The sequence below is a fragment of the Parasteatoda tepidariorum genome, chromosome 6 (genome assembly GCF_982258835.1).
Source record: "Parasteatoda tepidariorum strain Cologne lab strain chromosome 6, Ptep-v5.0, whole genome shotgun sequence".
Classification (NCBI taxonomy): Eukaryota; Metazoa; Arthropoda; class Arachnida; order Araneae; family Theridiidae; genus Parasteatoda; species Parasteatoda tepidariorum.
Window position 1 is genome coordinate 102867389 of NC_141760.1, and position 17825 is coordinate 102885213.

At 31.4% G+C, this 17825-nt stretch overlaps 1 protein-coding gene across 1 annotated transcript in view; it reads right to left on the minus strand.

The window, feature by feature from the left end:
- The window catches only part of LOC107454842 (receptor-type guanylate cyclase Gyc76C), a 255986-nt gene that overhangs the window by 103365 nt on the left and 134796 nt on the right, over positions 1-17825 (minus strand). Inside the window, exon 2 of the mRNA XM_087166312.1 lies at positions 7308-7394. Coding sequence (XP_087022438.1) covers positions 7308-7394 — 87 coding nt within the window. The remainder of the gene's footprint in view (positions 1-7307; positions 7395-17825) is intronic.

A 17825-nucleotide genomic window follows, 5' to 3' on the forward strand; every position in this document is an offset into this window, starting at 1 on the left:
AGTCTGCAGGCAAATAAAAATACGGCCATAACTTTATCTAATCATATTCTAACATTCTAAAGAAAAAAAGAACTAAATTTTATAAAACCGAACTCCTTTAATAAGATCATAAAATATGAAGTCGTATTTTACACTTGTTAAGTATTTAAAAGGTCTTTGAGAAAATACACTTTTGAAGGAGTTTCGTTCCCTGTTATGAAAGAATCTTTCAGAAAACTTCTTCCTTATTATACCGGAGGAGAAAAGGAGAGCATTTTTAAAGCTCATTACCGTTACAGTATCGCGAGGAAACATTTTGAAACGTTAGCGAAAGGATGGTTTTATCGCCACATGATTTTAATCGCCAAATTCGACTGCACACACATAAACCAGCATTTTATGCATTTCTCGAAGCGAAGAATAGAAGCCATTGCTGGGCTTTTGAAGGAAGCGCCTTTTTGTTCGAATGAAAGAAATTCTAGTGGATGAAAAAAAAGTCAAGCTTATTGCATTTTCCACTTCCATTTGCAAAAAAAAAATCTTAAAAGTCACATTCTGGAGAAAGAGAATTGCACTTCTTTTAAGGAATGAATTCAATTAATGATGTTGTTAAACAATTCATAAAAAAAAATGTCAAATTAAGTAACAATTTAATTACTTACTTTCGATATAATTACGATCCATTGAGATACAAATTGATGGGTCGAGAAGATAAATTTTTCACGTAAGAATTGTAAAGAAATTTGAGAAAGAAACTTATGTAACGTGGCATAGTTAAAACAAAAAATATGTGATTTTGTTTAAACTTTGTTGCATGATTTCCTTTGGACTTCAATCGTGTACAGTGCGCAAAAAAATAAACGGACTCTTGATTTAATGATCGGATCTTCACGTTTTAGGACACAAGCTTACTAGTTCAAGGGGGTGATCTCAAATATACTAATCAATACGTACAGACGATATTTTAAGTTACAAAATCAGACACAAAGACGCACTTTTTCTGAATAAACATATTTTTTTTCCCGACGGATTCGGATTTCTCACCCTCAAAATAAAGGGGCTAACAGCAATCTGGGAATTATGGTCTCTATGGTCAGGAGTCTCATCTCTTGAGCTGGACTCCCATCTTCGTGTTAATCTAAGCAAAGGCATTATCCTCCGTTAAGAAAAGACCAGTGCGGTATAGGATTTACGTAATCAGCCGTGATTGCGTATAGTTCTGGTTTATTTCCTTATTAAATTTAACAAATATGCTTTCAAAGCAATAAAGAAAAGTTTTAAAAGTCAAACATATATTTAATTCGTGCTATCTTTTACGATATATATATTTATCACAGAATTATTTTTTTAAAAAAAAGGTTATATTTTCGAAGTTTTACTGGGATTTAGTAAACTTGGAATTTACTAGGCGACATATTTCGATAAAGAATAAAAACATTCGTCCTTGAAAAAAAAGCAACTATATGATGTTGAAACAGCATTGGATTTGACTGGACCAATAAAAATGGCGCGTCTTTGCTCTTAACAAATCAAACACGAGATTTTTTTCTTCTTACTTTTGCTTCGATGTAGAAAAAAAATCGTCTGCAAGAAACAGTATTTATTATTCTTCCCTCGATTTTTTAATGCTAATTGAAAGACGTATATCTGTTATGATTTTCGGATATCATTCTTATTATTTGTTAATTGGTTATTCATTAGATTTTGCTTTTCTGTTCTCACACGACTTAAAAAAGCAAGCAAAAACAATGCTGTGCAACGATGTTATTTAGAGAGTTGACGATGTTGTACGGATATTTAATATTTGTTAGGATATTAAATTTTTTCTAGTGGTTTGATACAATGCTAATAATTTAATAATGTTATATTATTTAAATGGATTCAAAAACCAATACGTAAAGAATAAAAAACTAAATTAAATGGACATTAATTTTGTTTCTTGAATGGTTCTCTATGTTTATAAACACTTGCTTTTAATTTTAAAGGGGCGCATGCATGAACAATAAATTGTAAAAGCTGTATTTATTTAAAACCATGGTAATAATTATTAAATTGCTTTACTCTAAACCAAATTTTAGAACATAAAAATTCCAGCGAAATATTCTTGTTTTAACTGCACATGTCTCTAAACATTTTTGTTTATAATTTTAACGATAAAGTACTTGTCAAAGGTTAAATGATAATATGCATATTTATAAAAAACAATGTTAGATAAATTGAATGTTTTAATCTAAAAATCAGAAATTAGAGTATAAAATTTCAAAAAAAATATCCAATTTGATGAATACAATTTTCTTTTATTTTACAACCATCCCACTCATTTTTTTTAACTCTAAATCTTTGAACAAACATTAGAAAAGATGTAAAAAAGAGTAATATGATATATTTTTGTTGTAAAGAGATTTAAACGGAGGAAAAGAATATTTGTGCTAAATCCTTCAAGCTCTGCAAATATGGGTTCCATCAGCAAACTTTGTAAGAAAAATGGAAGATCTGGAACTCTTTTTGCATTGAAACAAGAGATTTTGAAGAAATCTTTCACATTAAAATTTTATTTTTATCCTTATACGGAGAATACAGATTCTCGTTAAGTATGCAATCTAAAGTTTAGGGAAAAAAAGTGTTTTTTTGTACGTGGAGTGCAAACAAAATTTGATGTAAATTATTTAAACTACGTAAGCCATTTTGTAAGGAAAACCTGCCGTTTTTTTTCAGTATTTATCTTCAAAAAAACAGTTTCACCAGTAATGAATACAAAACTTATTTATTTAAAGTTGTTTAAATACATCTGTCAATTTAAATGAAATCATATAGATATATAGGTTACTGATTATATTATTAAAATTTATTTTAATTAAATTGAATTCATAATAATAAAATTAATTCAGTACATACTTATAGTTTAAAAAAATAAACTTTACTAGTTATTCAACTTGATTAAACTTAAGAATTTATTTTAATTAAATTGGATTGATCATAAAAAATTTCATTCAGTACATACTTAAAGTTTAAACAATTAAACTTTACTAGTTTTCAACTTGATAAAACTTATTTACTTAAAGTTGTTTCAATACCTCTGTTAATTTAAATGAAATCATAGAGATATATAAGTTATTGATTATCGATATCTTTAAAATTTATACTAATTAAATTGATAATAACAAAATTGATTCAGTACACACTTATGGTTTAAAAAATAAACTTTACTAGCTATTCAACTTGATTCTACTTATTACTCAAGAAAACTGAATAAAATTCAGCATTGATGAATCTTTCTTCTTCTATTTAAATTGGTTTAGAATTTTTAACAATAGTTGAAACTCATTAATCGTAATTGTTTAGCAGCATAAGATTAATAAATTACGAATAGCTAAGTTTATATTTAAATTTCAGCATTGATGAATCTTTCTTCTTCTATTTAAATTGGTTTAGAATTTTTAACAATAGTTGAAACTCATTAATCGTAATTGTTTAGCAGCATAAGATTAATAAATTACGAATAGCTAAGTTTATATTTAAATTTCAGCATTGATGAATCTTTCTTCTTCTATTTAAATTGGTTTAGAATTTTTAACAATAGTTGAAACTCATTAATCGTAATTGTTTAGCAGCATAAGATTAATAAATTACGAATAGCTAAGTTTATATTTAAATTTCAGCATTGATGAATCTTTCTTCTTCTATTTAAATTGGTTTAGAATTTTTAACAATAGTTGAAACTCATTAATCGTAATTGTTTAGCAGCATAAGATTAATAAATTACGAATAGCTAAGTTTATATTTAAATTTCAGCATTGATGAATCTTTCTTCTTCTATTTAAATTGGTTTAGAATTTTTAACAATAGTTGAAACTCATTAATCGTAATTGTTTAGCAGCATAAGATTAATAAATTACGAATAGCTAAGTTTATATTTAAATTGATAAATATTTTGAATTTAAAATATTTAGTTTATGGGATTTAAAATATGTTTGGAACCATAAATTTTTTAATCTAAACCCTGACAGACAGCAACATGTGTTTTAACAATTGATAAAATCAAATAACCTAAGCAAATATCTTTAATTCGATTCACGGAATTAGTAATCTTATATTATTCATTCATAAGCAAACAACCTTCAGCTGATTTTCTCTTCATATAAAAATATTATCCCACATGTTTCATTAAAATATAAGATAGTTTTAGCTTGCCCCAAAATTGCAACAAAATACTCGTTTTAAAAAGAATATGAAGTTACTGTTTTGAAATGAATGGTTCTGAATGGGTGCAAAATATTATTGTGGAACCATCAACTTTTTAAGCTAAACCCTGACAGACAGCAACTTGTGTTTTAACAATTGATAAAATCAAATAACCTAAGCAAATATCTTTAATTCGATTCACGGAATTAGTAATCTTATATTATTCATTCATAAGCAAACAACCTTCAGCTGATTTTCTCTTCATATAAAAATATTATCACACATGTTTCATTAAAATATAAGATAGTTTTAGCTTGCCCCAAAATTGCAACAAAATACTCGTTTTAAAAAGAATATGAAGTCACTGTTTTGATATGAACGGTTCTGAATGGGTGTAAAATATTATTGTGTCGATGGAACAGCAAACGGTTATTGCAGAAGGGCTGCAGTAATAGGGGCTGTACTTAAGAATGTAGACTGTATAAAAGACGTCGCTGTTCGACTCCAACTCGACGGAAGCACCTTTAACATCTCACCTGGAGGCTGCAAATAAGATGTTTATTTTTTTTTTTATCTCTGAATGATTTTGGTGTATTTATATAATACCTATAGTCGTAAACAAATTAACGTTAAAAAAATGTTAAAAATAAAAAATAAAAAGTTGTGGTCACCTTATTACAATCATTGGTTACCCATTTGGTCAAGTGCTTTTCTCTTAGGATTGACTCCGTTAAACGACGCAAGATTTTAAATCATGGGTCTCCATTGATGTTTGTCGTCGGATTGGTTTTTATATCCTGCCTATGTACGTGTTTCAAGACGTCACAAAATACTTTTCCTTCTTCAGTATTCACATTTATAGTGAAATCACCGTCAAGTTAGTAATTATACGTTAATTATAAAAAGAATAGAAAAATACTTTAAGTTATTATTATGTAAATACATTAAAAATGCCTGCTAGTGAAAATAAAAATAAAAACAGCAGCGGTCGCCATAGCAACGCATGCACTGACGACGCATGCGCACTGTTTACTATTACTCTTGAACACAGTTGAAAAGTGTGTGGACGCCATCAAATCCAAAACAAGACCCATTTTGCCTATAGATAACAATAATGTTTCATTTGTAATTTCTTAGCCAATTTCTAGTGCAAAATTGAGCGTTTTCAAAACATTTTTTGAAATAGAGACTTAAAGTTTACTCTTAAATGAAAATTTCGTTTGTAGAAACGCTTAACTTATGATTCAACTCTAAAATCATTTAACATTCAAACACCAAAAATTAGCTGAACATCAATCAGATCAATCAATACATATCAATCAATACATATCAATTTTTTTCTTTACATTACAAAAAAATCCCAGTTTGCGCCCTCAAAATGTTTAGTTTCATTAAATAAAAACAAAAGCAGATTAAACGTCGTTATGTCTTGATAGAAAGAATAAATTTCGTTAAAAAAAATTTTCCCCATGCTTTTTAGGAAAATAAAGTTACATAAATATGTCTTCAGATTTAAAGCCTATATAATGTTTCCTTTTTAAGAGATGATGTAGAAATATACTGCAAATTTTAACTTAATGAGTATTTTAATCGAAGCATGCGATTTCTAACTATAAGCCTTCTTTTCAGAACACTTTAAAGAAAGAATTACTCTTTTTTTCCTTCTTTTTAATAAATAAAGTTGCAATGAATTTAATTAACAAAAATAACGGGAGCTATTACAGTAATCTCTTTTAAAGAGCATTTTAACACAATACATATCATGTTTTCTTTTTCTCAGTTTTTCTTCCCCATCAAAACGTTTAGTTTCATTAAATAAATAAATAAATTAGAATATGGCACGAAAAAAAAAGCCAACCCATTCGAAACTTTTTCATATAGATCTATTTCATTTTTCGTTATTATTATTAAACAATATAATCTTTAGTACAAAAGAAAAAAGGTTTGGGATAAAAATGAGATATCCAGTTGACTTATTCTGAATTCGAATGCTCATAAAAAGTAAATGCGAAAAGAGATAGCCGTTTTTATTATGAATTAGAATTTTTAAAAAGTTTTACTTGCCGTTTTAACCAAAATTGCTAAAAAACTAGTTTTTTAGTTAGTTTTATAGTTAATATAAATTCATTGCAACTGTATTTATTAAAAAGAAGAAAAAAAGGAAGGCTTATAGTTAGAAATCACACGCGTCGATATAAATACTCAATAGGTATTTGTAGTATATTTCTACATCATTCACTATCACTTGACATTCATCATCATCGTAGTTGGCCAGACAGCTCAAAGTGGGCCAATGCCTACCTTTGAAGATTTCCCCATAACGACTTCCGATATATCTTAGATCTCCAATTTTTTTCATTCATTGCATCTTCCATCTTATTTTGATGGTTGTTATTGGTCCAACAACAACAAACATAACACGATGGTTGAAACATCCTACTAGTAAAACAACATGTTTCATCTTAATTTGATGGTTGCTGTTGGTCTAACAATACTAAACATAACATGATGGATGAACTATTATAACAGTAAAACAATATCTTCCAGTATATTTTAATGGTTATCGTTGGTCTAACATTAATAAACAAAACTTGTTGGTAGACCATCAAAATAGCTATACAGCATCTTTTATCATATTTTGATGGTTGTTGTTGGTCCGACAATCTGCCATCAAAATATGATGGTTTGTATTGGTCCATCAAACGTAACTTGATGGTTTACCATCATAACACAACAAAACTAGATTGGAATTGTTTTTCGACGGTGACCATCAACAAACTTTAGACCATCTACAAACTTACTGATACTAACATACTCCATCAAAATCTTTTGATGGTACCATCACGAATTTTTATTGGGTCCATCGAGACACCCCATCTCAACCGCGCCCTTCCTCGCTTTCCCGTTCCAGTGGGTCTAAAAATACATTAACATTATCTCTTAACATCACCTCTTAACATTATCTCTTAACATCACCTCTTAACATTAACTCTTAACTTTATCTGGGCTTTAAATCTAAGGACATGTTTATGTATTTTCATCTTCCTCAAAACTACGGAGTAAAAATTGTTTCGAAAATTTTTTATTCTTTCTGCCTAAACGCAAGGACGTTTAATCTACGTTAATCTTAACAGCTTACGGCTTACCTTCGTGTTAGGAGGATAAGTTCTGGCAAAATGATATCTATAATCTTTGTTCGCAATGTCATCCTTATCTGCTGCATCTGCACATTTCTGGAAAAGAAAATAGGCAATATATTGTAAACATAAAAAATATTTATAACGATTAAAAAAAATGGTAGTCCCAAAACACTCTCGAACAACTTTACTTACTGCAAACTATTAGAAACTACAAAATGCAATGTGTAATTGAAGATAAATGACTATAAGTACTTATTTACAATACAAAAACATACTACTATTTCAAGCACCCTATAGTAATATTCAGAGTTAGTTTACAATAGAATTAGTGCTCTATGGAATCAGTTTATAGCAGGGGTTTCCAACTTACATGAGGGTGGGGGCCGCTATTAAAAACACCAGTCAAATGGCGGGCCGCAACTTTATCAAAATTTTATATTGGACTCTTTTATGTTTGAAGCTAACATTAAATATTACTGTCAGATTTTTATCAAAATGTACAAAACAAAAGCATTGAATTACAAATTAAAATAAGAAGTAGAAGTAAATATTTAATTGCGTATTAAAAAATTCTGGCTACAATAACTTTAATTGTGCACCTATGTATTAAACAATTAATGTGCAACAGATATCAAATTGTTAAGATATATAAAACTTAAAAGTATTTAAAACCCATGTAAATTTTTTACTAAAATTGTCCGCAAAAAAAAAAATGACAACTAATATATTTTAGTTCACGGGCCACAAAAAAAGTCTTCGTGGGCCGGTTGCAGTTGGTAACCACTGGTTTATAGCTTCGTTTGCTTTGGCACAGCATTGGATATGCAGGGCAAAAGGCCAGCCATAAGGATTTCAAATTATTAGCCAGTAAATTAGCCAAATATCAAAAGTATTCGCCAATTTTCGATTTGTTTTGAAAATGAATTGTTTAAAATTCGCCAATTACTGATTTGTTTAAAAAAAATCATTTTAATTTCTTTCCAGTGGGAAAAAAATCATTCGCCAATACTTCCGCCAAGATTACGATTCTATAGCATTTGGACAAGTGCGAATGTATATCGCTGTCCCTGGGTATGAGTAATTGCGAGGAATAGCAGTTTCAGCTATATTTCATCCACATTATAGCTGCTTCAGCTACTTTCAACTAAAATAACTTTATGGAACAAACTATTACAGATTCTTTTTGCGACGAATACAACTACACATAATGCCATAAAAGAAGGAAGAATAGCAGCTTGATTTTTTCTTTCTCGATTCTTTTTAAAAATTCAAGACAAGAGAAATTCATCGAACTTCATCAGCTAGAAAACTAATTACTTACGTAGTTTCGAAGCTAAAAAGATCTTGGTGGCTCCCGAATTTATGCGACGCGATTTGTATATCAGTTTAGTTTTCGTTTAATTATCAGTTCAGTTATAATTCGTGAAATAATTAGCTTTTAAAAACTAGGAGAGGCACACGTGTCTTGAGACTTTCATCGAGCTGTTTCATCTTCTTTTTCTGCTACGTTTTCCTAACGAACTAAAAATAAAGCTCTGTTTTTATATTGAGTTCATATTGAATCTGCTTATGAATAGATTCAAAACGTTGCTACAGTTCGGCATATTTTTTGGTGGATTATAAGAACGGGAACACGATACAGTTAAGTACCTTTAACAAATACAAATGATAAGCGCAAAAAAAATAATAGATATTGAGTCGTGGTGGCTCAGGGGGTAGAATGTACGCCTTCCAATAAGGTGAAGTTCGAATCCCAGGTTGATACGAGTTCCGCACCCGGGTCGCACCGACCACAGTGCTGAATTAAAATACCCTCAGTGGTTGACGGATCATGGGTTAGAGTCCCCTCGCTGTCAGGTTAATCATAGAAGGTTTTCGTGGTTTCCCTCTCCACGTAACGCAAATGCGGGTTAGGTCCATCTAAAAGCCCTCCACGAAGGCAAAATTTCTCCCAATACTTGATTCAGGATTTCTCTTGTCTTCTGGATTGAGTTCAAAATTACAAAGTTACGGAGTTGAACATTAGTAGTCGTAAATCCAAAAATTGAGTCGGCTGTTCAAGGACTGTTATAAAATAAAATAATAGATATTGAACAATCAAAAGCAATCAATCAACAGTACTATAGAACCGTTAGCGTACAACTCAAATAAGTACTAAAATGCTCATCACAATTTAAGGAATAAAATCGATATTTTATTTACTTTGGTTACCTACAAAAAAAATAAACAAAACAAGAATAAAATTATTACGGTATAATATTCAGAGAAACTTCGAAAAAAACGTTGATTATCTACGTTAGTGCTAACTACAACAATATATTTAGAAATAAATATTGATTTAGTTACAATTATAATACAGTACAGAAATCCCAATCAAAGTAGTGAAAAAGTGAAAAAAAATAAGCTGTTTATCTTTGAAACATCAGATAAAGCCTAATGCGGAAAATATTTTCAAAAAGTACCATATTTTCAAAACTTTCCATAGTTATGAACTAAACAAAATACATCAAAGTTGAGGCGTTCAAATAATGTGTCTATCTTTGATTGCTATAGATCCCATAAACAGTTTTTTCAGTTGAATACTTTATAATTACAATACAGTACAGAAATCCCAATCCGAACAATGAAAAAGCAATACAAAATAAACTGTTTATTTTTGAAACATCAGATAAAGTCCAATGCGGAAAATTTTTTCAAAAAGTACCATTTTTACGAAACTTTTATAAATTTCGAACTAAACCAAATATATCAAAGAAGAGGCGTGCAAATAATGCGTCTATCTTGAATTGCTATAGATCAAATAAACAGTTTTTTTTCAGTTGAAACATTTATAATTATAATACAGTACTTAAATCCCAATCAAAACAGTGAAAAAGTAATACAAAAAAAACTGTCTATCTTTGAAACATCAGATAAAGCCTAATGCGGAAAAAATTTTCAAAAAGTACCATTTTTACAAAACTTTCCAAAATTATGAACTAGACCAAATATATCAAAGAAGAGGCGTACAAATAATGTGTCGATCTTTAATTGCTACAGATCAAATAAACAGTTTTTTCAGTTGACATTTATATACTGCAGTTAGTTTTGAGAAAAGAACAGAAACAAGAATAGAACAAACCGTTTTGTTTGTAGTTTTTCCTAAAATACTCCATTGCTAGGGGGACAATTTTGCCATAAAATTTCGACAACAAACTTAAAGACTCTCAATTCTTGTTACGCTTCGGGTTAGGAAAAATAAATGGAGTTTCTTCCTCACAGCCTCGAGAGGTTTGTTATCTTTTATCGGTGGATATTTTTTTTTATTTTATATAAATTCTTCGAAGACAGATTCCAGTTTTGTATGCCATGAGAATACTTTTAAAGATAAATGGTCATAGGATAGGGAGTAATATATGGAATAATGTGTAACTTATGTACGGAATAAATTTATGGAATAATGGCAGTATATATGAGATAAATACATGAAATAATGGCTACCATGTAAAGAACAAACAAATGGAGTAAAATATGTTATGTAATTTTAAAAAAATGCAAAAATGAGAATATATGAAATAACGAGTTTTTGAGATGGATATTTATCTTTTAAGATGTAATGGTAATGCATGATGTAAAATATGCGGGAATAGTATGTAGAAACGAATAGTAGGTATAATAAAGGATTATGTATGAAATAATGCCAAAGTATGAAATGAAGTTTTTTATAAACGAAATGCAACATAAATCCTAAAAATATAAATTTAGCAGCAATCCTCGTAAACTAGTTAATTGAGCTAAATGTATAAAATAAAATATACGTCATACAATAATACGTAAAGTAAAAACAATGTATATAGATATATATGCTTCCGTGAATGACAAAAAACAAGAGAATGCTGACATTCACCGATGAATGTCAGCAATCGCATAGTCGCTCTGGTGAATGTACAAAATATTTGCAATATCCAATCGAAGTTATTGTATCAATCCTTGTCAAAGTAGTACAGAGCACAACTGCAAGCACGAGAAGTAAGTACAATCCCTATTTATAATTAGTTTTCGTTATATGGGCTACAGTTTCTGTCCAAATTATCTATGTTACCGTGCCGTGGATGATCGAAATCAAGAGAAAGTCGACTTACACCGATGAATGTCAGCAATTACATAGTCGCTTTGGTGAATGTCCGAAATATTTGCAATATCCAATTGATGTGTTGATTCACGGGAGATCGAAGTTGTTGTATCAATCCTTTTGTCAAAGTAGTACAGAACACAACTGCAAGCACGAGAAGTAAGTACAATTCCTATTTATAATAAGTTTTCGTTATATGGGCTACAGTTTCTGTCCTAATTATCTATGTTACAGTGCCGTGGATGATCGAAATCAAGAGAAAGTCGACTTACACCGGTGAATGTCAACAATCACATAGTTGCTCTGGTGAATGTCCGAAATATTTGTAATATCTGATTGATTTGTTGTTTCACAGGAGATCGAAGTTGTTGAATCAATCCTTTTGTCAAAAAAGTACCTAACACAACTGCAAACACGATAAGTAAGTACAATTCCTATTTATAATAAGTTTTTGTTATATGGGCTACAGTTTCTGTCCTTAGTATCTATGTTACCGTGCCGTGGATGATCGAAATCAAGAGAAAGTCGACTTACACCGGTGAATGTCAACAATCACATAGTTGCTCTGGTGAATGTACAAAATATTTGCAATATCCAATTGATCTGTTGTTTCACAGGAGATCGAAGTTGTTAATTCAATCCTTTTGTCAAAGTAGTACAGAGCACAACTGCAAGCACGAGAAGTAAGTACAATCCCTATTTATAATAAGTTTTCGTTATGTGGGCTACAGTTTCTGTCCAAACTATCTATGTTACCGTGCCGTGAATGATCGAAATCAAGAGAAAGTCGACTTACACCGGTGAATGTCAACAATCACATAGTTGCTCTGGTGAATGTCCGAAATATTTGTAATATCTGATTGATTTGTTGTTTCACAGAAGATCGAAGTTGTTGCATCAATCCTTTTGTCAAAGTAGTACAGAGCACAACTGCAAGCACGAAAAGTAAGTACAATTCCTATTTATAATAAGTTTTTGTTATATGGGCTACAGTTTCTGCCCTAAGTATCTATGTTACCGTGCCGTGGATGATCGAAATCAAGAGAAAGTCGACTTACACCGGTGAATGTCAACAATCACATAGTTGCTCTGGTGAATGTCCGAAATATTTGTAATATCTGATTGATTTGTTGTTTCACAGAAGATCGAAGCTGTTGCATCAATCCTTTTGTCAAAGTAGTACAGAGCACAACTGCAAGCACGAAAAGTAAGTACAATTCCTATTTATAATAAGTTTTTGTTATATGGGCTACAGTTTCTGCCCTAAGTATCTATGTTACCGTGCCGTGCATGATCGAAATCAAGAGAAAGTCGACTTACACCGGTGAATGTCAACAATCACATAGTTGCTCTGGTGAATGTCCGAAATATTTGTAATATCTGATTGATTTGTTGTTTCACAGAAGATCGAAGTTGTTGCATCAATCCTTTTGTCAAAGTAGTACAGAGCACAACTGCAAGCACGAAAAGTAAGTACAATTCCTATTTATAATAAGTTTTTGTTATATGGGCTACAGTTTCTGCCCTAAGTATCTATGTTACCGTGCCGTGGATGATCGAAATCAAGAGAAAGTCGACTTACACCGGTGAATGTCAACAATCACATAGTTGCTCTGGTGAATGTCCGAAATATTTGTAATATCTGATTGATTTGTTGTTTCACAGAAGATCGAAGTTGTTGCATCAATCCTTTTGTCAAAGTAGTACAGAGCACAACTGCAAGCACGAAAAGTAAGTACAATTTCTATTTATAATAAGTTTTTGTTATATGGGCTACAGTTTCTGCCCTAAGTATCTATGTTACCGTGCCGTGAATGATCGAAATCAAGAGAAAGTCGACTTACACCGGTGAATGTCAACAATCACATAGTTGCTCTGGTGAATGTCCGAAATATTTGTAATATCTGATTGATTTGTTGTTTCACAGAAGATCGAAGTTGTTGCATCAATCCTTTTGTCAAAGTAGTACAGAGCACAACTGCAAGCACGAAAAGTAAGTACAATTTCTATTTATAATAAGTTTTTGTTATATGGGCTACAGTTTCTGCCCTAAGTATCTATGTTACCGTGCCGTGGATGATCGAAATCAAGAGAAAGTCGACTTACACCGGTGAATGTCAACAATCACATAGTTGCTCTGGTGAATGTCCGAAATATTTGTAATATCTGATTGATTTGTTGTTTCACAGAAGATCGAAGTTGTTGCATCAATCCTTTTGTCAAAGTAGTACAGAGCACAACTGCAAGCACGAAAAGTAAGTACAATTTCTATTTATAATAAGTTTTTGTTATATGGGCTACAGTTTCTGCCCTAAGTATCTATGTTACCGTGCCGTGAATGATCGAAATCAAGAGAAAGTCGACTTACACCGGTGAATGTCAACAATCACATAGTTGCTCTGGTGAATGTCCGAAATATTTGTAATATCTGATTGATTTGTTGTTTCACAGAAGATCGAAGTTGTTGCATCAATCCTTTTGTCAAAGTAGTACAGAGCACAACTGCAAGCACGAAAAGTAAGTACAATTTCTATTTATAATAAGTTTTTGTTATATGGGCTACAGTTTCTGCCCTAAGTATCTATGTTACCGTGCCGTGAATGATCGAAATCAAGAGAAAGTCGACTTACACCGGTGAATGTCAACAATCACATAGTTGCTCTGGTGAATGTCCGAAATATTTGTAATATCTGATTGATTTGTTGTTTCACAGAAGATCGAAGTTGTTGCATCAATCCTTTTGTCAAAGTAGTACAGAGCACAACTGCAAGCACGAAAAGTAAGTACAATTTCTATTTATAATAAGTTTTTGTTATATGGGCTACAGTTTCTGCCCTAAGTATCTATGTTACCGTGCCGTGGATGATCGAAATCAAGAGAAAGTCGACTTACACCGGTGAATGTCAACAATCACATAGTTGCTCTGGTGAATGTCCGAAATATTTGTAATATCTGATTGATTTGTTGTTTCACAGAAGATCGAAGTTGTTGCATCAATCCTTTTGTCAAAGTAGTACAGAGCACAACTGCAAGCACGAAAAGTAAGTACAATTTCTATTTATAATAAGTTTTTGTTATATGGGCTACAGTTTCTGCCCTAAGTATCTATGTTACCGTGCCGTGAATGATCGAAATCAAGAGAAAGTCGACTTACACCGGTGAATGTCAACAATCACATAGTTGCTCTGGTGAATGTCCGAAATATTTGTAATATCTGATTGATTTGTTGTTTCACAGAAGATCGAAGTTGTTGCATCAATCCTTTTGTCAAAGTAGTACAGAGCACAACTGCAAGCACGAAAAGTAAGTACAATTTCTATTTATAATAAGTTTTTGTTATATGGGCTACAGTTTCTGCCCTAAGTATCTATGTTACCGTGCCGTGAATGATCGAAATCAAGAGAAAGTCGACTTACACCGGTGAATGTCAACAATCACATAGTTGCTCTGGTGAATGTCCGAAATATTTGTAATATCTGATTGATTTGTTGTTTCACAGAAGATCGAAGTTGTTGCATCAATCCTTTTGTCAAAGTAGTACAGAGCACAACTGCAAGCACGAAAAGTAAGTACAATTTCTATTTATAATAAGTTTTTGTTATATGGGCTACAGTTTCTGCCCTAAGTATCTATGTTACCGTGCCGTGGATGATCGAAATCAAGAGAAAGTCGACTTACACCGGTGAATGTCAACAATCACATAGTTGCTCTGGTGAATGTCCGAAATATTTGTAATATCTGATTGATTTGTTGTTTCACAGAAGATCGAAGTTGTTGCATCAATCCTTTTGTCAAAGTAGTACAGAGCACAACTGCAAGCACGAAAAGTAAGTACAATTTCTATTTATAATAAGTTTTTGTTATATGGGCTACAGTTTCTGCCCTAAGTATCTATGTTACCGTGCCGTGAATGATCGAAATCAAGAGAAAGTCGACTTACACCGGTGAATGTCAACAATCACATAGTTGCTCTGGTGAATGTCCGAAATATTTGTAATATCTGATTGATTTGTTGTTTCACAGAAGATCGAAGTTGTTGCATCAATCCTTTTGTCAAAGTAGTACAGAGCACAACTGCAAGCACGAAAAGTAAGTACAATTTCTATTTATAATAAGTTTTTGTTATATGGGCTACAGTTTCTGCCCTAAGTATCTATGTTACCGTGCCGTGGATGATCGAAATCAAGAGAAAGTCGACTTAAACCGGTGAATGTCAACAATCACATAGTTGCTCTGGTGAATGTCCGAAATATTTGTAATATCTGATTGATTTGTTGTTTCACAGAAGATCGAAGTTGTTGCATCAATCCTTTTGTCAAAGTAGTACAGAGCACAACTGCAAGCACGAAAAGTAAGTACAATTTCTATTTATAATAAGTTTTTGTTATATGGGCTACAGTTTCTGCCCTAAGTATCTATGTTACCGTGCCGTGAATGATCGAAATCAAGAGAAAGTCGACTTACACCGGTGAATGTCAACAATCACATAGTTGCTCTGGTGAATGTCCGAAATATTTGTAATATCTGATTGATTTGTTGTTTCACAGAAGATCGAAGTTGTTGCATCAATCCTTTTGTCAAAATAGTACAGAGCACAACTGCAAGCACGAAAAGTAAGTACAATTTCTATTTATAATAAGTTTTTGTTATATGGGCTACAGTTTCTGCCCTAAGTATCTATGTTACCGTGCCGTGGATGATCGAAATCAAGAGAAAGTCGACTTACACCGGTGAATGTCAACAATCACATAGTTGCTCTGGTGAATGTCCGAAATATTTGTAATATCTGATTGATTTGTTGTTTCACAGAAGATCGAAGTTGTTGCATCAATCCTTTTGTCAAAGTAGTACAGAGCACAACTGCAAGCACGAAAAGTAAGTACAATTCCTATTTATAATAAGTTTTTGTTATATGGGCTACAGTTTCTGCCCTAAGTATCTATGTTACCGTGCCGTGGATGATCGAAATCAAGAGAAAGTCGACTTACACCGGTGAATGTCAACAATCACATAGTTGCTCTGGTGAATGTCCGAAATATTTGTAATATCTGATTGATTTGTTGTTTCACAGAAGATCGAAGTTGTTGCATCAATCCTTTTGTCAAAGTAGTACAGAGCACAACTGCAAGCACGAAAAGTAAGTACAATTTCTATTTATAATAAGTTTTTGTTATATGGGCTACAGTTTCTTCCCTAAGTATCTATGTTACCGTGCCGTGGATGATCGAAATCAAGAGAAAGTCGACTTACACCGGTGAATGTCAAAAATCACATAGTTGCTCTGGTGAATGTCCGAAATATTTGTTACATCCGATTTGATATTAATTTATTAGTTGATATTATATTTATTTGATATTTTAATATGTGTTGAAGATAGATTAGGAGAAACATAAGTGTTCGGAGTACCGGGCAGTGAGACGGAACCTTAAAAAAACATCAGTGTAGGGTATACCAGGCAAATATATACCTGGTAGTGGCACTTAACTAGACCTAGTATACATTTCGCACATTTACCAAAGTGACTATGTGATTGTGAACATTCATCAGGTAGAAGTCAACAACCACGAATTTCTGTCATTTACAGTAACATATTTATTGATAAAAATGCATTTTTATTAAACAGGTTTGAGTATTAGAATTTGAAATCGATGTTCCAATTAAAAACCTCAAAGAATTCAGTTAAAGCCTTCCCTCAAATGTTTACGAAAATCACCGCGTTATTGGATGGGCTAAATTTATTCAATAAAAAAGAATTTATGAAACTAATTTAAATTATTTGTTTAAACTAATTACATCTCTAGTTAGTTTTTAAAAAATATGATAAGTAAAATCAATGCCGATAAAAAATAACTCCATTAATGCTTATTTTTGCAAAAGTATAAGTGATAAATGTAAAACAACACAATCATTGCTTTTTCTGACTTAATACTTCTTTGTTAATATTGCTTCAAACTTTTATTAAGTATTATTTGTAACTTCTAAATTAAAAATGATATAAAAATTTTGATGTAGGTACGAGGTTGTTAGTTATTTTTTACTAAATAATAGATGCGTTTATATGCATTCAGAAAAAAATATTTCTTTGAACAACATGGTCCAAAAATAAGCACAATTTTTGAGATTCTTCGATTGTGATTGTGATAATTTTGCAAGGTCCGAAGTTCGCTTGAAACTAAGACATTAGTTCATTTTTTAAAATCGAGGTCACAATTTTAATTAACATAGTAAAGTGTTCCGTGGTAAAAATAAGACATTGACATAATACATGGGCATTTACACTTGACATTTTTGGCAATGATAATGTATCATAATGTAAATGTTCTCATTATATATTCAAAAAAGTTATTATGTTTGACATGGCATCACGTGAAATTATTTTAAATCGTCGCACCTAGTCTTTCAAGTTCTCTAAA